Below are 23,016 nucleotides of genomic sequence, written 5' to 3' on the forward strand. Positions count from 1 at the left end.
AGCCTACAGGATTCTTCTGTAAATGTAATCTTCCTGCTCATCGGAGTCCAAAGGCCTAGCCTGGTGTTATTCAGACATTAATTACATGCCTGGGGAGTGAAGAGAGAGGCAGTGATTCAATCCCGTTAAAGCAAAACTGCAGATCCGGGAAACAAAAATGTAAGAGAAAAATAAAGAAGGAAATAAAAGAAAATAAATAATAGCAATACCTAGAATATTCTTGAAGAGAAAACTGCAAAGACAAATCACTAGCTCCGATCTGGGGGCCCTGCGACAGCCAAGACCAAGACGAATTTGTAGCTGGTATTCCATCAAGATTCACTGCTTTCTGGTAGATGCGAGAATGGTGATTATGGGCATGTTGCCCCCATAGCCTGCATCAGTCAGGAAGCTCTTCTAGCCCTGGAGCTAACCCCATCCGGGGCTGACGGGGAGCCCCCTGCACAAGGCATGGTGGGAAACAGCCCCACTCCCTAGTCTACCTGGAGACATTTACCCTTTTAGTTCAAAGCATTTCCACTGCTAATGCTTAAATTGTTCTACGCACCCTCTGCCTTGACCAAGTGCAAAGTACTCCTGCCTAGAGCACTAGTTTCCAGCCCAAAAAGGGAGACTGAGTCACAGGGAACATCTTATATAGCAGAGATATGATGACAACTGATAATAATAATATCTTTGATTTGAGCTCCTTCAAGGTACTGATCACATTATATTAGGAAGATATTAATACATTTTACAAGTAAGGAAACAGCTTTAGAGAGGTTAAGAAACTTCCCCAAGGTTATACACCTGTAAGTGACAAATGCGGGATTCAAACACGGAACTGTCTGATCTCAGAGTTCTGAATTTAACTGTGGACTTCAGAACAAACAGGTTAAGAGAACATACTTTCAGTGAGTAACTACAAAAAACAAAAATCAACCCAGTCCAGAACTATATTCCTATGTATTTAGGGTAATTATTCTCATCTGTGATGCAGTGATGGACTTACGGTATCTAAATCAGCTGTGTGGTCCATAAAGTAATTGGGCAGTACTAATACAGCAATTATGGTAATGGTTAATATGTAGTGCTCGCTGCCCAAACCTGTGCTAAGTACTTCAGTGCATGCATGGTCCTATTTAAGTCCCACAACCTCCCTGTGAGAGGGGTACTATGACTATGTTTCAAAGATCCTAGAATACACTTTTTCTACATTTTAACAACTTTCAAGTTAAGATGCATCTCACAATTAAAACTGGCAACTTTTCTTTTTAGTAAAAAGCAAGAGAAAAAGAGAGAGAGAAAAGTAAATGAAGGACAATTGTACTGAACAGAAAATAGTAACAAAGATGGCAGGTATTAATTCGACTACATCAAAAATCATTTCACATGTGAATGGTCTAAATACACTGGTTAAAAACAGAGATTGTCAAAGTGAATTTAAAAAACAACAAACACCCAACTACACCCTGTCTATAAGAATTCATTTTAAATATAAAGGTTCAGATAGGTTAAAAGTAAAGGGATGGAGGAAGAAATACTGTGCTAACACTAATGAAAAGAAAGCTGGATTACCTATATTAATTTCAGACAAAGCAGACTTCACAACAAGAAAAATTATCAAGAATAAAGAGTTAAATCACATAATAATAGAGGGGTCAATTCTTCAAGATGATCTAAAAATCCTAAACAGGTATGCACCTAAAAACAGAGCAAAAACTGATAGATCTCAAAACTACAATGGGATATACATCACATCCACTTAGATATATAATAAAAAAGAAGATAATAACAAGTGTTGGTAGGTATGTAGAGAAACTAAACCTTCATATGCTGCTGGGGGGAATGTAAAATGGTACAGCCACTTTGGGAAACAGCTTGGTAATTCCTCAAAAAGTTAAACATAGTTATCATTTGACACAGAGATTCCATTCCTAGGTATATAACAAAGATAAAGAAAATATATGTGCACTCAAAAACTTGTACACTAATATTTGTAACAGCAGATACACAACCCAAATGTCTATCAACTAATGAATGAATAAAACATGGTATATCCATACAATGAAATATTATTCAGCCATAAAAAGGAATTAAGTACTGATACATGCTATAACATGGATGAAATTTGAAAACATTATGCTAAGTGAAAGAAGCCAGTCACAAAAGGCCACGTAGTGTATAGACCCATTTATATGAAATGTCCAGAAGAGCCAAAACTATAGAGAAAGCAAGTAGATAAACAGTTGTCGAGGGCTGAGGGTGAAGGAGTGAGAAGATTGGGGGATGATGGTTAAAAGAAAGTTTCTTTTTGGAGTGACAAAAACATTCTATGACTGGCAATAGTTGCACGACTGCAATACTAAAAATACTAAAAATCATTGATTTGTACAGTTTCAGTGGGTGAAATTTTATGGTATGTAAATTATATCTCAATAAAGCTATTAGAAAAAAATTATTGAACTAAAAGGAGAAATACACAAATGCCCTCTTTCAGTGACAGACCAGGTAGGTAGGAAATCAATAAGGATACAGTTGCCCTGAACAGCACTGCCCAACTTAATCTACAGATTCATTTTTACTGTGGTATATTGGCAAATGTTTAAGCATACTTCTTCAGGGAGAAAAAAACCCTGATCTGCAGCATTTGCTGATTTCCATGGCATAAATACTCCCACCATGGCCGATTTCAAACTACCAACAAAATGTCACTGATCATGGAGTTGGGATGAGACGTGCACAGTTGCCTTTCCTTTTGCCGTGCTGTAGCAGGCACAAACCAGACTTAAGTTTTCAGGAATTTTGTGAGCTGACTGTTAAACATGGGTGGCTTGAAAATGGCCCTGGGGAAACATTTAAACCATGGAAATCAGCTACAAATCAGATGTTCATGCTGTTTGTTCCGAGCTGGTTTATCAACACACCATCAAAAACACCAGAGCCCTCAACTTACGGTTCTGCCTGTGTCATCAAGAAACAGAATGACTTTGGACAAGTCACACAACCTCTCTGAGTTTGAGTTTGTTCATCTATTGAAGATGATGTTAGAGTAGCTGACCCCTATGTGTTCTTCCACCTCCAAAATTCTATTAAATAATAGGCCCCTCTTCCACAGTTCTCACATATAATATAAGACCATGCCAGTGTGAACTTAAATTAGTTTTGACAGTCATTCCGTGGCCCCTCAGTATGGGGGCCCAGGCTTCCCTCAAGCCTGGTTGCTCACCAGGCCTCCCTTTGTGCTTTAAGTTCCAGGCATATGGAAATTCTTTAGACCCAAAGATGCATTTGGCCCCTGCCACCCCCAGCCCCAAGCCTTCACACATCCTGTTCTCACTCCTTGGCACACACTCCCATGTACTCTTACTCTAGCTAACTCCTACTTACCCCATTAGGTCTCTCTGGGAGAGGTCACTTCCCCCAGAAAGCCTTCCTTGATTTTCTCCAACTAGCTGAGGTATCTCTGCTATGTGGTTCCCTGGCACACCATCCTTTCCCTATCACCAACCTTATCAGTTTTTATTGTTCCTGCTTGTTTAACTGTCTGGCGTCCCCACCCAAACGTAAACTCCGAGAGGGCAGAGAATGTGTATCTTTTCCTTTTCCTTCATCTTGAAGGCCTACACCTTACACATAGGAAGGGGGCTTAACCATCACTGTTGGCTGAATAAACATACCTCTCTGAACAACAGACTTTTTCTTTGTTGCTCCTCTAAAAAAGGTACAAACTCAAACAGAAATCCCCTAGGAACGAATACTTTTACATTAGCAGATTTCCAACAAGAAAGGGAATTTCATTTGAGAAATGCCCAGCTTCTGAGAGGGTTCTGACCCATGGCCATAAGATTCTCAGTCCTGATGGGGCCACGACTTTCAAAGCAAGCAGCCCTGCTCCTCAGCTAGTTCTCATCCATGTGGTAGGTTTTGGCCCCTTTAAGGAGCTCTACTCACAACAGGGATTAACACTTAACTTGGAAACATCAGAGCCAAGAAAACTATTTGTTTTGATTAAAAGGGAAGGCTGTGCATACATTAGACAAGAGGAACCCACAGACAGTGATTTGATACTCAGAGAGCAGAGCATGGAATCACCTGCCGATGAAGTCTCATGTTCCATAGAATCGTGGGAATCACAGGCCAGGACCTATGACCCCTCCCAGTGGGCACTGGGCACTCATGCTCCTTGGATTCTGTTCCCTCCAGATCCTCACCAAGGTCATTTAAAGAGGTCACTTCGGAGATTCATTTTCAGATTCTGTTTAAGGCATTTCCAGACCAACAATCTTTAGGATCACAGAGCCAGATTATCCAATCCAGCTGTTATATAGGGACCGAAGTCCAGAGAGGAGAAGCAATTTGCATTGGGTCACCCAGCTGAGGCAGAGCTTGATTAGATTCCGGCCCCTGACTCCTAGCCCAATGTCCATTCCATGGCAGCGCTTCATCAATCAGACACTGTAAAGAATAAAAGGACCTGCGGAATGGGGCACACAGAAAGGAGGCCCAGGGAAGTGTTGGTCCAGCAAGAAGTCCAATCAAAAATGTGTTAGGGCCAAATATGCTTCAAAAATTCTCCCACCTCCCTGGAGGTGTTTTCTGGGCACATTTGACTAGGTTGACCAAGAAATCAAGAGCCACTGGGTAAAACCATAAGTTCTGCACAACCCATGGAAACTCTATAAGATCTTCCAGCCAAGAAAACACAACAACGTGAGAAATGCTCTAATGTAGCAGATGCAGTGTTAACAGGAGGAAGAAGGGAATAACTCTGCTTGAAAGGGCCAAAGGAAGTGAGCTGAAGCTGAATCTTAAAGGATGAGAAAGAGTTAGAGAAAATAAAAAGTGAAAAAGGAGGTAGGGTATTCCAGGAAAAGGGAGGGGTCTTGTCGTGACAGTCGATGCTCAGGATCTAGGCAATAACCTCACACTGTGTGTGGCTGTATTAGTGAGGACACTTGTTAGGCTCCAAAAGAGATTCAGGGAAGAACTTGGCTGGAGAAGCACTTGGGAAAACAAGGGGAGTAGAAAAAAACTTATGTGAAAATCCCAGAAATGCAGCTGGTGAGAGGTCAAGCTTGGCAATGGCTTCGGGTAAGAGGTGGAAGAGTCTGGACACTATCCTGAGATAGCATGGAGTCACTGCAGACTTCTGAGCAAGAAAGGGCCCCAACTCCATTTTATGACAATCTGTAGGACTGGTCAGCCTGCTACCACATGACCAATGAGAGAAGCAAAGCCAATTAAGTGTGGCCCTTATGGCCTCCTCAGCTGGGAGACTTTACCCGTCCCCCACTCCCAGCCTGAGTCAATCTGTACTCAGCCAGGGCCCACAGAGACTGTGGGACCCGCTTAAAGATTCACACAGAGTCTGCTTACCACGTGGCAAAGTTGACTATTGTTTCCTAAAACAATTCCCATTTTCAATAGCTCAATCATTAGCCAAAGGCATCGAAGAGACAAAATCAAGATGACTAAATCTAGGAGATTTCAAACTCTGCTGTTGAATACATTACAGTAATACATGTTCCAAGATTTCTACTTTCTATAGAATATTGCATAGTCAAATAATAAAAGCTAATATGCAGATATTGAATTCCCCTTCATAAGATAGGTCCCGACTCCTCAAACTAGCCTTTGTATGAGAGACTTTAACATGACAAGGTGTTTTCATCAGTTTCCCAACTGGCAGGATACATTCAGGGTGAAATTTTCAAGACGGACAAAGTGAATCTTTTCAACTGTCCACTCAGCCACTTGTGAAATAGAATGAGGACAGGAATAACTACAGTTAACATTTAGTGAGTGCTTACTCTACACCAGACACAATCGTAATGACTTTACATGTATTAACATGTATTTGATTCTCATGATATCTCTTTGAGGGAGCAAATATTCCCCATTTTACAGAAGTAAGTTCCTTGCCCAAGATTATACATCATATGAGCAGTGGAGACGAAGTTTGAGCCCAGGAGTCCTTTAACCACCATACTGGGTTCTTGGTTCTATGGTAGGTATCATAAGAGACACAGAAGCAGATGGCAGGGTCCCTGATAATTTTTTCTTTGAACACGCACTACCAGCTGAAATACTCAAACAAATTTAATCAGGAATTTCCCCCTGGTTTCAAACTTCCTGTTTGCTCTGAACCTACAGTGTCAATGGGAGTCAGAATTCTACTTTTGATCTGGTCGGCAATAACGTGGCTTCCTCAGAGAAATGTAAACTTGGCTTTCATCCCAACCACTGCAGTCTCTACTCTCTCCCTCTCCCCTCCCCTATATCATGCCACAGTGACTTCACCCTATACTATCTTAGGCAGGTAACAATGCAAGAAAACAGTTTGGGGTAAAGGTCTTGAGTTTAAGTAAACCTGGACCCACAAAAAAGTGACTACTTCTGAAAACCCATAATAATATTTAGCATTCCTTTATCAGGCACACAAACCCTTCAATTGTACAACATGGTAGAGGGACAGAATAACTCTCATTACCAAAATGCACATTCCTAAAGGCAGCTTGTTCGCTGAAGAAGGTCGTATGGGGACTGGGTGGTGGGGGTGGGGCACTCGTAAAGTTGGGCAGATGCAAAGGGAGCCCGATAGGGAGGCTGTGGCACCAACGTCGGACTTTACAGCTTTCCAATGCAAGCACATCTGCCGGCTGTCCCAGGCCTCTGGTCATGGCTATATACGTTGATCAGTACTTATCCTGTCCCAGGGTCCCCAAGTGCTCACAGTTTCAGAATTTTGCCAAGGAGAGGGCTCCTTCTCTGGCATATTGCCTGGCCCTGAGGTCTAGGCTCTACCCTAGATGGGCCCTTAACCTGCACAGGGGACACAGCCTCACATATCCACCGCACTGTTCCTCCCAGACAGGGGCCTTCCTGCACTGTCATCATTGCTGGTGTGTATGTGTACTTCCCTGGGCCTAGCTGGGCCACAACTTCTCGGGGCCTTGCTATGTCCGTTATTTAAATCTTTCAGTTTATGCCAAGACCGCAGACCTGGTCATCTGATTTTAATATTTATTCTTAGCTCCATTTTACAGATGAGGAAACTGTGACTCACGGAGATTTGGTCATTTGCCCAGGGCTACACTGTTAGTAGTAAGTGGCAATGCTGGGACTTGAACCTGGATCCTCTATATTAGTTTGCTAGGAATACCATAACAAAGTACCACAAACTTTAAACAATAAAAATTTATTTTCTCACAGTTCTGGAGGCTAGAAATCCCAGATCAAGATCTTGGCAGGATTGGTTTCTTCTGAGGCCTCTCTCTTTGAAAATTTGATTCTGAGGTCTTCTCCCAGAGTCTTTATATCATCTCCCCTCTGTGCATTTCTTTGTCCTAATCTCCTCTCACAAGGACACCAGTCAAATTAGATTATGGCTCACCTAACTGACTTCATTTTACTTTTCACTTCTTTAAAGCCGCTATTTACAAATACTGCTAGATTCTAAGGCATTGGGGATTACAAATATACGATCTTGGAGGGGACGCAGTTCAGCCCATAAACTCTTTGACTCCATAAAACTCTGTACTCCCCATTTATCCAACCAATATTTATAGGGCCTCCTAGGTGACAAGGATTGTACTCAGCACTTCTGCAAATATTTTCTCATGTAATTCTTAAAACAGTCCAGGGAGATTCATGTTTTAATTCCCATGGTACAATGAGGAAACTACATTTCAAATAGTTTAAATATTCTGGCCCCCAAAAACACAACAAAGATGAGGCAGACCCAGGATTCAGGCCCAGTTCTCTGACTCTAAGCTCAGCGCTGTCTCCAATATACAACTTTGCTTCCCACGTGAAACTGCAGCTGGCAGCAATAGGACAGGGTGACCTGACAGTGGCAGTGACGGGGTGGGATCTGGCAGGGTCTCCTTTTTTGGAAAGATCATAAATCCCATGGATAATAGCAGACCTACCGCATAGGGTCGTTGTGGTAATTAAATACGTTAATAGGTACAAAGTGCTCAAAATTGTGTCTGGCTATAACAAAGGCTAAGTAAGTGTCTTGCTATCACTGTTGTTGCCACTACTGCTGTGGTGGTTTTTGTTATGTTTGTTGTTATTATTGATTTCTGGATAAAGAGGATAGCTTGAACACCCACAACCATTTTTCTCTTTCCCAAAATTATGCACAAAGTTCTAAATCCACAAAGATGTGCAAACAAGAGAAGAAACAATAGCAACACCTTTTGAAAGCTGGAAAGCAAAGGTATGAATGGTAAATAACTTAGTAGACCCAAAAAAGAGCTGAATCCTGAACCAACAATGGGGAAAAAGTCAAGAACAATCACATTTTCACTGCAGAATCTCCTGCCTTTTGCCCCACCAGGAATTAGTAGGAACAGTTACTTCTAGAGATAAGGATAATGTGGAGAGAAACAAAACAAAGATATCTGGTCGAAAACAGTTATAGACTAGATTTTCTTCTTTAGTCTTCATAGCTCTTTCCTTGCCCCCAAGGGTTTATTCTCTAGAGAAGAGGAACAGAGGATTGCATACCCAGGAAGAATGGGGAGAGAGAACAGGCACCAGGACACAGAACTGAAAACAGTGGAATTAAATGGATACATGTATTCTGGGAGCTGGGCCCGTCAATCGTCTTCCCTCGTCTGGCTGCCATGGTACTGGCTGCCAAACCATCTCTCTTCAGAAAGGACTCTGGAAAAGCCTTCCTTGGTAATCTGAGCACTCCAAGGGAAAAGGACCAAAAATATTGATAGTCAGAGGTTTCCCAACCAAATGGCCAGCCAGATTAGTTTACCATGAACCCCACTGACTAATCCAATATCCGAATGATAGTTTCAGAAAGAGAAAAGAGAGGAGAAGGAATCATCAAACAAACAAACAAACAAACGAACGAATGAATGAATGAATAAATAAATGAATAAATAAATAAAATAAAATAAAATAAAATAAAATAAAATAAAATAAAATAAAGACATTTTCCAGTAATGAAGGACATGACTTTCTGAACTCAAAATGTCTATTCAGGGCCCAGTGCAATGAATAACAATAGGCCTAGACCTGGTAATTCAGTAATTAACAAGGTTTCAGGAATAAGTAATAAGTCCATCCAAAGGATCAAGAATCAAAACAGCTTCAGTCTTCTTTATAGGAACACTGGAAGTTAGAAGGCAGTGGAACGATACCAAATTTTGGAAAAACGGTTTTCAATCTAGAATTCTATACCCAGCCAAACTCTTTATCAAGTTTGAGAGTAAGAAAAAGAAGATTTTAGATATAAAAGGAAGGTCTCAAAAATTTACTTCTCATACTCTTTCTCAGAAAATTGCTGGGGATGCTTCACCACATCGAGAGAACACATCAAGAAAGAGGAGACATGTAACACAAGCCAGGAGCTTTCCATAAGAGAGAGGCAGGAAGCACTGGGACAATAGGGGAGGGAGACCTGAAGATGACAGCTGTGCAGCAGGCACTGAGAACAACCATTCAGACTGGAGCAGTTTAGAAGGCTCTGGAAGATATTTATCCAAGAATATGGAATTGCTAGAATACCTACTGCACCTAAACATCCTGAAGGGAGATGTGAACAATTTGTAGAGAGTTTGTATTGAATTAATCATAGAAAACAAAGAGATAATTCTTACATCCAGGGAAAACAAACAAAATGTATAAGAAAGAAAAAATAATTATAGCTTATACATGGCTTAGTTCCAAGTAGTATTTCATAGTCATAATAATGTATACAATGTATATTCATTTAACCAAATTTACTGTAAATGCTATTCAGAGGATGGGACGTTGGGGCGGTGAGTGGGTAGTAGGTGGGGCAGAGAACTAAATTCTCACTTCCACAGTGGAAAGTCACTAGATAATGCCTAAAATAAAGTTTTAAGAAAGTAGTAATAAACATGTTATTTAGAAATATACAAATCCATACCCAAAGTGTCAGCCTAAAGAACTGAAAGTAGTTATCTCTAAGGAAGAGGAAATTGGAGGCAGGAGGGAGGGAGGGCAGAAAATGGCTTTTTATTTCTTAAACACCTGGTAGAACAGTTTGACTCTTTATCTATATGTATATCTTTGATTAAAATAACATCTGAGCTTTATAACACCTCATTGCGTAAACTTGGGTGAGTTACTGCTCAGTTTTAGTTTCCAAGTTCCATCTATAAAATGGAGTTGGATTAGATAGTCTCTGAGGCCCTCGCTGATCTAACATTCAGATTTGAGCTTCCTGGTACAGAAGCTGGTATCCTCTTATTATATACTTACCCCTTAGAACCTTAGGAGTTTTATTTTAGAATATCATTTTCTACTTCCGGTGAAGATGGTGAAAGATGAGGATTCGTAGCAGATATGATATTGGGGACTGTAGGAAGATAGAAATAAAGTCAACCGTATTAAAAAAAAAATAAAAAGATAATTTTCTATAAAGGGTGGGGGAATGCCGAAACAGATCCCCAAAGTGCCCTAAATGATTTTCTGAGGGCCAGGTCCTAGAAGACTGGGAAGAAAAAAGGAATGGATCATCTCAATTTCTCCTCCTCCACTGCTTTGCAGTAGCATTAGATAAATTGAAAATGTACTGAAAGAAGAAGACTCTAAATATTAGACCTTCTACTTTAACACAGGCTTTAACTAGACACTTCACCATGCCTAACTGTGCCAATGGCAGGAGATGATTCCGGGGATCAAGGCAGGCTCTCGTTCTTCAAACTAGACACACATTTTTCCCCCTCTGACTAGCAGGAAGGCAAGACTACAGTTTACATCACACAGCACTCCGTATGCATTTTTCAAGAAGGCCCAGCTTGGAGACCATGGCTAGAGACCTCAGTATGTCTCCAACTTTTTCAAGGGAAACTAATGCTAAACTCTTCCTTTTGTCCCCCAGCCCTGGAGAGGACAAGGCATTTAAGATTCAGGTATAGTGAGTGCTCTGAGGTTTGACTAGATTTCTTTCCTGTTCTTAATTCTTATTTGACTTTTTATAAACATCGTCATCAATAGGGAAAGCCTTTTCTAAGCACCTCTTGAGTGCAGAGTGATCTAGACTGGGCCAAAACAGAGATACCCTCTCTCTCCTCTTGTGTCCCCACTGCCCATTTCTGGCAGAAGGTACACAACTGGCACTCAGGGCAGACTGACTCTTGGAGAGTGAGGACGACCGCTCATTAAAGATCCAAAGTCTGGGAAAATTAAGAATTCATAACTGCTAACTTCCTTCTCTGTTGGATAATGACCAAATTTTAGTGCTCAGAGTGACAAATGTTAATCATTAATAATACTTTACATAACCACTTTCAATTCTTTAAGCCGAAAACTTGGGGAAGGAACTGGAAAATTCCAAAAAAACGGGTTGGTGCCAACTTCCTAAAAACTCAATTCCCAAAAGCCTTCAAAACCCGCAACCCCAATTCCAAAAGCCGAACTCCAACAACCCCCCCAAACAAAAGAAAAAAAAGCAGGGAATAACCGAAACTCCCAAAAGGAAAACCAGCAAAAAAAAGGTCAAGAAACTGCCCAAAAAAAATTCCTGAAATTTCCAAAAAACGGTTAAACAATTTAACCCGGGGAACCAAGAAGGTGGTAAAAAAAAAAACGAACTTAAAACCTTGCCAACTAAAATTTTATTTTTCCTATGACCACTACTTTCATAATTTAAAAAAAGGAATATAGTTTTACAGGAAGGAAGGAAGAAATTCATTCTTCTGTGATTCCACGATTCCCTTTTGGGGACTAGGCTGGATAAAAGATCTCCAATGTTTTTTCAATCAATCTTCATAAAAATCAATTCAAGATACAATAAAATTAGCTAACCTTTATTGAGGACTTACAGTGTGGCAGGCACTATTGAAAATTATTTAGATCTATCGATTCATTAAATCCCTACAACCTCTTGAGATAGGTACAACAATTACTCTCACTTTATAGATGAGGAAACTGAGGCATAAAATGTTAAGACACTTGGCTAGAGTGGCAGAGGCCATGTTCTTCACCACATGCTACGGCAGCGCTCCTGCCTTCTAGATTGTGAAAGAATAAGAAGATAGATATCTGTCTGCCAAGCCTTCAGTTCTCTTCCCAGGGCCCCTGGCTGCCCTTTGTCTGAGGGAGATCACAGAACCTCCCCCTTTCACGTCACAAGGGCAAAGGAATGCTCTTGGAGAGTTAGCCACTGCTATTGAGTATCTCATTGAAAAAAAAGACAGCACTGAGCATGATGTAGAGGAGAAAGTTCCCTGAATTAACTTCAAAACCTCCACCTTTCCTGGTGTGTGTGAGTGTGTAAGGGAGGGGAAGAGACTTTTAAAAGCTGCAGGCACACAGAGAGCTAATGCCTTCTGCCATAGTACACAGAGGAGTCCCAGAAATGCTGGTCAGGGGACACAGAGACAGGACTCTGTGCTGCCCAGTGTGGGGAACCTGACCCAGAGAAGAACGAGAAGAAAGGGGGCTGTGCCTGTCACCTTGGGATCTCTGTCAAGTGTGATGAGAAATAACTTCTTCCCTTAGTTCTTGAACACTAGCCAATTAGCTGCTAGTTAGTTTGTGTATAAATTCCAAGAGGAAGGCTGAAAATTCAATATCAACTTCAGCAATGAGGTTCTCCTCCAAAACCTGGTTTTGCCAATTTCTCAAATAAGCCCCTGTATCACACAAAATATGGTCTCTGCCTGGGCTATAGAAGAGCCAATAAGCAAGGGCACACATTCACAGTCTCTCTAGCCAGCTGTAGACTAGCTACCCCAAAGAGCCCTCCTGCCAGCAGCTTTAAGCAAAGCATCATGGGACATAGAGGCCACATGGTCTTCCTTAATCCATAAAATGAGAGATCTGAAAGAATGGGGGAGCTTTTAGGGTCAAGGGAAAAAAACTGTATGTTCTGTGTTAGGAATGCTTCTAACACAGGCTTTTAAGAAGGACACACATGTGATGTAGCAACCTACTGGACTGGAAAGCTCTGGAGTTAAAGACTAGAACAAATATTTCAGTGAACACCTACTATAAGTAAGGTACTTCCCTAGGCCAAGTGCGTGAGCACTCTCGCGTGGAGATCTCAATCGCAGAACAGGTATCTCAAGTAAAAATACAAGGTCAGCAAAGGGCACCTGCTAAATGCCTGGTACAGAGAGATATTCTGTCACTTAGGGAAGGCATGATCTCCACGACATGCTGGGTGGTCAGGGAAGGCCTCACAGAGCAGGGGCACTTGACGTTCTGAAGGCAGAATGAAATTTTTCTAGATCTGTGGTCCCTAAATCATCTGAGGAATACTTTTTAAAACTACAGTTTCTGAACCCCATACCAGGACTTACTGAATCAGAAGCTCTACGAATCTTACCCTTGTATCACCATTCTTTTTTTAAAAAGACAATTATTATTGTGAAAGATTTAAAACATACACAAAAGAAAACAGAATAGTGAGCCCACATGTGCCCATCACCCAGTGTCAGTAATCATCAATTCACAGCCGTTTTCTTGCCTATAACCTTATCCACTCCCTTTTTCCCAGCGTTATAGAATTTACATATACTGTAAACCAGGAACTCTGAAGCAGTAAGACCATGGATATGAACTGGAAAATATTCCCTGATCACGACACAGATTAGGAGCAAGAGAAATCAAGGGAGAGTGGGGACAAAGCCTCAGAGAAATGAGAGAGAATGGCATCTGGGGGAGAATGGCAAACAATTTAGAGTAACTATAAGGTGGGCTACATGGTTGGGGATGGTGGTGATAATGGTCAAAGGACTGTTAGTATGGTGTCTTTATCAAAAGCACAAAAAGGCAGCTCCTCTGGGTAGAAAAGCAGCCCCTTCTTGGGTAGAAGCCGGCTACTCAATCAGAGAGGGCCCCACATTCCACTCAGTGCCTGTGCTTCCCACTCCTGTGCCGTGCCCAAACCATAGAGCTGTCTACAGCAGTCTCAGGGCCAGGGTATGAGGGAATCTGAAGGCCAGTGAAGGGGATGGCGCTTCATCTTATAAGGGTTATAGAATGAGAAGAAGGGGAACATGTAACAAACAGCCTGCGCTTCGATAGACTACTGGGCAACAATGGAGGGGAGGTGGACGGACGGAAGGACAGAAAACTGAGAAGCAGTGAGTCAAATCTGCAAACTACTGCAAACTAGCCAGGGGAGAAGGAAGAAGGCCTTGAAGGTCAAGCTTTGAGAGAGAAGTTTGAGAGAAAGATCTTGTTTGGGGTTATAGAGATAACTGTGGGCTGGATATAGCGATATGGGAGTTGGTAAAACATAGGAGTCATTTGAAGGCATGCAAATGTTGAAATTGCTCAGGGAGAGTATTCAGGGCAAGAATAAAGTGGAATGAAGGCCCTGGGGAAAATCAGCATTTAGAGAATGGGGTTGGAGGGAAGAAGGAGCCAGGCCAAGTGATACAGGAGAGAGTCAGGAAAGTGGGAAGGAGAGGGAGAGAAAGTACGGATCATAGAAGCCAACAGAGCAAAAGTGTTTACAGGTGTGGTAAGAAGGAAACATTCATTTAGGAACGCAGAAAAGAGAAAATTAGAAATGTAAGGGAAAGTCAAGTTTTGGAGTACCTGAAATGACAAGCTAAAGAGTTTGGACTTGGCCTTGAAAAGGCAGGGTAACAAGTATCATGGTGTACAATATGAGTGCGTTGTTCAGGTACACTTCCTAAGCCTGTTGCTTATCAAGTATGGCCTTGGACACATTATTTGAGTCTCTGAATCCCTGCTAGTAAGCCGTGGATTATACCCACTCTAATAGGAATGGTATGGGGATAACATCTCAAAGAATGACAATTCTTCATGTCATGGCACCTAATAATGCACTGCCTTGTAGTACGGGTGATCCTTTCACATATCTAACTCTCTGTATCTCTAGCTTATAAACTGCTTTGGGGGTAGAGATTAGAGTTTTAAACTAACCGAAGTCAATGGTCACTTGTTGACTACTCTGTGCAAGACAGAAGAGAATGCAGAATAAGAAGATTGAGGGGTTAAAAAAAAAAGAAGAAATGGCCCTTAACAGAATCTTCGACTTAGTGAAGGATGCACATGGATGTCTAAACCTAACACGAGGTGAACAGTGGTAGGGGCAGCCATGAAGATCTCAGATTTCAATCATTCCCAAATTGCAAATGAAAGTGTGGGGGATGGAGAGAACCAATCTGGCTGGTGGGATGAGGATTCTGGGCTGAACACAGAGGGTGAGGAGGGGTGTTAGCGCAGGAAAGTTTGTGATTGGCAGGTGAGTTTGAGGAAAGCTAAGAACTTTGGTGAGTTTAAAACAAGGCATTGTGGAAAGAAGAGAAAGGTGTATTGGCCTATAGCAGACAAAACCAAAGGCAACCCCCAATGAATGAATCACGTTCTGGCATAATTCTATAATCCCTTCCTCTTGAGTTTGGTAGAAACTGTGGCTTATCTCTAATAAAAAGAATGTGGAAAGGTGATGTGATATCACTGTCACAATCACGTGACATTATAGGGCAAAGGCAAAGGGTTTTTGTAGATATAATTAAGGTTCCTAATCATCTGACTTTAAACAAAAGGGAGATTATCCTGGGTATGCCTGATCTAATCAATAATCTCTTCAAAGGGGGGGTCCAAATCTTACCTAAAGTTAGAGACTCAAATCAAAAAAGATTTTCTCTCCTGTTGGCCTTGAAGAAACGAGGCACAGGAATTCTACAGGTGCACGGAAATGAATTCTGCCATAACCATGTGAGCATGGAAGAGGACCTCAGACTTCAGACAAGAATGCAGCCTGGCTGACACCTGGATCATAGCAGAGAGACCCTGAGTAGAGGGCCCAGGTACATCATGCCTGGACTCTTGACCCACGTACACTGTGAGATAATAAACAGGTGTTTTAATCCACTAAGTTTGTGATAATTTGTTGCCCAGCAATAGGAAATGAATACATAAACTCAAAATGTGGAGGGCCATGAACGAACGGTAGGCTAAAAAGTATGAGCTTTATTATGCAGCCTACAGGGAACCACTTACTATTTTGAGCACAGAGATGCATACTTTAGAAAGCTAAGAGACGTCAGTAGGAAGGGAAGCTTGGGGTGGGGGTTGGTCAGAACCTCTCGGATAAGATTTAATCGGGGCATTGCTCCCAGGAGCAGATCAGCAAAATTCTGGTGAGTGACTATGTTCTGGGTTGAACAAGCCAGCTATTCTAGCCAATTAAAAAGAGTGAGGGGGCGGGGGAAGCAAAATCCAAGTAAAGACATTGACAGCCATTGAAAAAACCTTAAGGAACTTTAGTGTCCTTGTTGCTAATTATAAATATTTATTCCTCCCAGAATTCCTGACCTCACAGAAGAGCCTGCGTAAATAGTCCTGCTCCCTTACTGGAAAATTAGTGTGTGTGTGTCTGTGTGTGTGTGCACGCGCACGCGTGCTATGTTATCATGGAAGGGGGACAGGGCAGTAATAAGGGATTAGATGATCTGCAAAGAGTCACTTCCTGTTGGATATTGTCTAGTTCCCTTCCCCTCCTCCGCCAGGATCATAAACCCTGAGACCCCTCGAGCAACTCCTGCTTCTCTGATTCTATCTGCTGGAGACAACTAAGCCAAACAAACTCAGGAAGTGGGAAGATGTTGGGAACAGGAGGAAGTTCATGGCACAGAGGAAAAAGTAAAGAGAATACCCTGATGTTGAAGGAAGAGGGTGGGGAGAGAGAGAAATGAAGGTCACCCCAAGGTCGTCGGGCACCAGGCCTTTAAAATGCCATTCTGGGCTTTCAATTAAAATTGGCACAAACAGTGGGTCTCCTGGGGCTATTAAAATATTAACATTCACAGTGATAAACAGATCCCCAAAAAGTCTTCTGTAAGCAAATTAGAACAAACAACTAAAGTGGGTTGCTAAGAGATCAGTTGGGCAGGAGCCAAAGTCAATTCAAGTGTCTAGAGAATTCTTTATTTTTTTCACCTTCAGGAAAGAGAGAAGAGCTACCTGTAGATGACTCCATGTTGATGGAGGAACATGAGGGCTGACGTGACCTCTGCAGCATAGAACCGGGAACGAGGCTCATCGAATTTTCGGGAGCGTTGAATCTGGAACATGAGGTCTCCGCCATTTACGTACTCCATGACGAAAAAGAGGCGGTCCTGAAAGGAGAGGAGAAAATGTCATTCATCTAATTCTACTGCAGCTGCCCACACGGGCCAGCATACTGTGAGCCCAGCGTAACAGAACCAGGACTCAAGGGGGAAGAAGGTGAGAAGGTGGATAAATCCTGGCAGCCTGCACATAACCTAGAGAGAAAAGTGAATACAGCACACAAATTAAAGTCTGAGGTATTATTTTAAAATCTCTTTGTCTTACTTTTATGGGCATCAGCTTGGTCTAGTGGAAGAAGCCCAAAGTTGACAGAAAGGAGACCTGGATCTTTGTATAATTTGTCACGACCTTTAAATGTGGCTTTGGGAAAGTAACTTTCTGCCCCTTTGGAGGCTCCAGTTAATTCGACATGTGTGGTTGGTTGAATGATGGCCTCTCCAAAAGATACCCATGTCCCAATCCCTTAATGTGTGATTGTTCCCTTTGATGGCAAAAACAAAAAGGACTTGCAGATGACATTAAGGATCTTGAGATGGGAGATTATCTTGGATCACCAGGGTGGGCCTTACATGCAATCACAAATGCCCTCATAAGAGGGAGATTTAAGAAGGCAGGAGAAGGCAATGTGACCTGCAGAGGCAGAGACTGGAGTGATGCGGCCATAAACCAAGGAATGTAGCTGCCATCAGAAGCTGGAATAAGCAAGAAAGGACTCTCTCCTAGAGTCTCTGGAGGGAATGTGGCCTAGTGGGCACCTTGTTTTGGCCCAATGACACTGGTTTCAGATATCTCATCTCCAGAACTATGAGAGAAGAGATTTCTATTGTTTTAAGCCAGGAAGTTTGTGGTAATTTGTTAAGGCCGCTTCCCATGAAGGCTACTTTTCACTTTGGATGATGCTCCTTCTCCGATTCCTGCCTCAGCCTTCAGAATGGCCAAAACACAGTTAACACCTTATTGAGGGTGGTGCCTTCTTATCCACAATCCATGATAATGGGAGAAGCTGATGCACCAAAATTCACCTTTGTGCAGTTTCTTGCCTGTAGAGCGTGGGGTGCTGATCTAGGCAGCGGGCAAAAATCATAAGCCATCACTGTCCTTGGGGGCCTTATGATTGAGGGGTAGAGATGAGAAATGGGCAGAACGGTGAAAACAAAATAGGAGCAGAGGGCCTTAAAGACACCGGGTAATGAAAGGATTAGAAGAAAGGGGAGCTCTCTGAACTTGGGGGCCATGGAAGATTCTAGATGGAGCTAGGCCCTGAGAGAAGGAGGAGGGAGAGGAAGACAAACAAATGCTTGGATATGGGAACACAGTAAGAATGCTTAGGGATTGATTGGTAAACTAAGGTCAGCTGGGGAGGAAGGTTCGTGGACCAAAGGTGAAATGGTGGTGTCTGAGAGGCAGGAGTAGAGTATATTCTAATATATAGAGTCTAAATTAAGCTCCCAGGGGAATATTAGCATACTATACTCAACCAAAATTCACAGAATCATGTCCATTAAGACTGAGTAAAAATCACAATTATACGTATCATGAAGCAATCTTGATAGCACATCTACTTTATTATTGGCATCTCCTTAAAAATAAGTCCATCAGTAGGAACTGTTACAAATTCAGACTACCTTCTCCTGTACCATAATCTCCAGAATTATTCAAGCTTTACAGGTATTCACAAAGGGCCCAAAGTCTAGCTTCTCTTCCATTTGTCCTGTCTTTCTTGTTCAAGGCCTGTCTTTCTCCCTAGAGAGAGTACAATTTTGTACTCAGAAGTACAGAGGCTGCTTTGCTGACCATTCTTTCAATCATCTATTCCCCATTCAAATCTTCATGTCAAAAACCAAATGCTCAGGCCAACCCTAGCCCAACAAAACCAGAATTTCTGAGGGTAGGACTTAGGCATCAGTAGTTTTCAAAGCTCCCCCCATGTGACTCCAATGAGCAGAACTACTGGCTCTTACATCTGGTTTCTGCGAAGGTGATTTGCATCTGTGAGATATATGGATAAGTTATTTGAGTTTTCCTTTTTTTTCCCTCAAGGATTTCCCCAAGAATGAGGGTTCTCAAGCTTATCCATCGGAATCACACATGAATTCCTGGATCTCCAGTCCAGAGCTTCTGATTCAGAAGATCGAAGATGGGGCCTGCGAATCTGCATCACCTAGTTCTCAGGCGATGTTGATTCTGCTCATCTGGGGACCCCACTTTGAGAACCACTACCCTAGAGCCCTTGAGGAAAGCCTTTCATATGGGAAGTACAGCTGTGTCATGTATTCAACACGACCCTAATCCAGCTGAACCTCACCATCAGGAATTGCTGATGCAACGCCATTCCTGGATCACCAACCTGACTTGGGCTTTAGCAACCATGGAGTATTTCCACGGTTATGTTTGAAAATATTGAAATCTTTAAAGAGGAAAAACCTCCCCTCCCTACTCTCCCTATCTGGCTGCTTTTCATCTTCTAACACTGGACACATCGTATTTAAGGATAGTGGGTGTGGAATGAGAATGAAGAGCTCCCAAGCCAATTTTATCACTTACTGGTTGTGTGACCTCAGGCAAATGATTTCGTTTCTCTGTGTTCAGTTTTCTCATCTGTAAAAATGAGGATGATTGTAAGGACTGCCTACAGACTTCTTCTGAGGATTAAATTATATGTTAAAATGCCTGGCTCATAATTGATGCTCCAAAACATTGTCTATTACTATTGTTACTGATGGCACTATAACTTATTATTATCATCAAGTCTTTAGCAGTGTTTTTCCCTGATCACTGCCTCTTTCGACAAACACTTGCTTCTCTTGGTTTTTCAGGCTGTTTTTTTTTTTTTTTTTTTCAGTTTCTGGTAGTGTTTCTTCTGCCTCTTCTTGTGGGCTTGTCCTCTCCCTAGCCCATTAGGTGTTGGAATCCCAAAAGAATGGGTTCTAGGTCCTCCCCTTTGCTCATTTTTTGTTCACTGAATGATCTCTTCCACACCCACTGTGTTCAATGTGCCTTGACTCAGATGACTCACAAACGTCTGCCTCCATCTTAAACCTATCCTCCAAGCTGCAGACCCCTTCATCCAACTGTGTTTCTGACATCTCCCTCTAGATACTCCGAAGGCACTCAAACCCAACATACTCAAAACTGACTTCATACTCTTTCCCCAGCGAACTGGTCCAGAGTGCCTGCCTCAGGGCAGGGCTACACCAGTCAGCCAATTGTACAAATCAGAAACCTGGATGTTGTTCTTAATACATCCCTCTCCCTCAACTCTTACACCTATCATCAAGTCTTGGTGCTTTTACCTATTGTACCTTTGTACGTATTGTTTTGTACCTGTTACGTTAGTCTGCTTCTGTCCATTTCTACCACCATCATGGCCATCATTCTAGCTCAAGCAATTATCTTCTCTTGTCTAGATTCTTGCAAGTGCCTTTTATTAATGCTTCCTACATTCACTCCAGTGCCCCCACCAAATGCTAATCACACTATAGGCAGAGTTACCCTGCTGAAAAGAATATCTGATCGTAATCCATCTTCCCTCCTCCCTTCATTCTACTTATTAACTCTTTTAAAGGCTTTTTGTTGGGATAAACAGAAAATTCTTTAATATGCCATCTAGTCTGTATGGTCTGGCCCTACCCACCTCTTCTGAGTTATCTCACTTCCAGCTTTCTATTGTTTCCTCTGCATCAGTCCCCTCACCCCTACCCCAGGGCCTTTACTCATGCTGTTTGCTCTGCTTGGAATTTTTCCCTTCTCCCTTCACTTGGTTAATCCCCACCCCATCCTTCAGCTTTCATTGCAGACATCTTTCCTTCTAGGAAGCGGCTCCTGGCTTCTCTGACAAGGTCGAATCCCCCTAGTATGTGCTAGCTCTCCACTGTAGCATTCGGCACAGTGGAGGTTTTATTTGTATAATTGATTTATGTCTTTCTCCCTAAGTAGTCTGGATGCTTTATGAGGGTAATTCTGCCCTGTTTGTTTGCAAGGGAATTAGCCTAATCCAAAAAAAAAAAAAAAAGCTGTTATAATTCCCTTCAAAAACAAGCATCATGTGGGTAGAAGAATAAACAAAGTTAGGGGACTATATGAGAGAAACGAAACCAAAGGGTGTGCTAATATTTGTATCTGCAAATTCTTACTGCTTAGGGAGTTGAAGATGAGTCAGCCTGTCACAGTGAGCCTCCTGCCTGCAGAATCTAGAGATGGGTGCCTACTCTGACCATTTCACCCTTACAAGGTCTTTCTGTATCAGCACCCAGTATATAGTGAGAGCTTTGAACAGCACTTTTGTTCTGTGGACAGATGTCTCCACTTCCCAGTGAGATGGTCAGCTCCATGAGGAGCACACCTTATTCTTCCTACATCACCACTGGCTCCGAATTCCATACCAAAGGAGGCACTCGATAAAAATCTGCTCATCCAATACTCACTCCATGCAAGCATCATGAGGGGAAAATTTTTGTCGGTTTAGTTCCTTACTGCATTCCCAGTAACTGAAACTGGCACACAGGGGGCTCCTAGGATATCTTTGTTGAGTACATGAGCTCTTGAACACCCACCATGGATGGAGGCTCTAGATGCTGGAAATTCAACAGTAAACCATTGTTAGTTTCCTCATGTTATTTCTATTGTTAACCTCATTTTGAGTTATTCTAACTTTAGTCCACTTTGAACTTGCTTCAAAGTTTCGACCTGCTTTCTACTCAATACAGCTCCATGTGCTTGGCCCCAAAGCATACTCAACCCTTTTTACATAGTTAAGGACATTTTAAAGCAAGGTAAAATTTTCACTTCCCTCCCTCCATTCAGTGAGTCTGGATTGTTTCTGACCTCCACACCTAACACATTTGAGAAGCATGTTTTGATGCAGAGAACTTCAAGTCATTCTGGGAACTGCTTAATTACATAAACTGAAATCAAAAGAAAGCTGGCAAACCCAGCAGCTACTCATTAATCCCTCTTGGCATCGGTAGAAAACAAAACAAAACAAAAAACCAGCTTCCTGGTAAAGTAAGCAAATACATTTTCTGAGGTAATCAAAGATTTTGAAAGCCTTATTCTACCTCCTCCTCCCTTAATCTCACCTGAATGTCTAAAAAGTTACGGTCTTGTGATACCAAGTAAAATAACAAAATTAGGAAAGAGATTACATATCATGGGCATTTAGGGTAAGAATAGTTAATGAGGGCCTACAGGATGGAAAGGCTATACTGTGTGTTAGAAACTCCCACCGGGCTCCATTTTCCCAGAGCACTAACCTTTCCTGCCTTTGAAAGGAAAATGAGGCCCGTCCTGTTCACCTTTCAAGGTGTGATGGATAGCCAGAGCTTCCTCTCAGCAGCACTGCATGTCCTGCCAATTGCGTTTGTTTGGACACACATTCTCTGTCATTTGTTAGCTGTTTATATGTGTGAAGATTCTATCACTTTTGAATCAATTTCACATGCATGCCCAACAAAAGACTGGACTTGGAACAGTCTGCCTTTGATGTGCCAGTGACAGAATGAACAACTTCTCCAATGGGCCATCTGAAGGTATCATGGGTCCCCACTCTACTCTATAACATCTGCTTTTTCCCTTCACATCTACATTATTTAACCTATCCATTCAATAGGTATGTCATGGATACCCAGCCCGTGGGTAGGTGTTTGGGATATGAAAGATGATATAAGCTATGGCTTTGGTCTCCAAGAGCTAGGAATTGAAGACAGGAAACCATAGAAAGCAACACAAAATACTCTATCATTATGTGCTAAACTCCCCTGTATCAAATCAGATTGTTACACCTATGTATCTGGGTCATAAATTCTTAGCCTCTAGTAAAGGACAACTGTCATCCATAGGCCTTAGTTTAGAAGATCATAAGAAACAGTCACATGAAAATACTTCATCTGTTTTCCATAATACGACTGGTGTTGATGTTACTGGCCATTGCTACAGGAATCTGGTTTAAACAAATCTGAATCAGGGGAAAGACCACACTTGAATAGG

The 23,016-nt window shown here is 42.0% G+C and overlaps 1 protein-coding gene across 1 annotated transcript in view; it reads right to left on the reverse strand.

The window, feature by feature from the left end:
• Window positions 1-23,016, reverse strand: part of PRKCE (protein kinase C epsilon) — a 483,732-nt gene that overhangs the window by 66,579 nt on the left and 394,137 nt on the right. The window contains exon 11 of the mRNA XM_023531274.1: window positions 16,924-17,078. Coding sequence (XP_023387042.1) covers window positions 16,924-17,078 — 155 coding nt within the window. The remainder of the gene's footprint in view (window positions 1-16,923; window positions 17,079-23,016) is intronic.

This window comes from Pteropus vampyrus, unplaced genomic scaffold, assembly GCF_000151845.1.
Source record: "Pteropus vampyrus isolate Shadow unplaced genomic scaffold, Pvam_2.0 Scaffold66, whole genome shotgun sequence".
Taxonomy (NCBI): domain Eukaryota; kingdom Metazoa; phylum Chordata; class Mammalia; order Chiroptera; family Pteropodidae; genus Pteropus; species Pteropus vampyrus.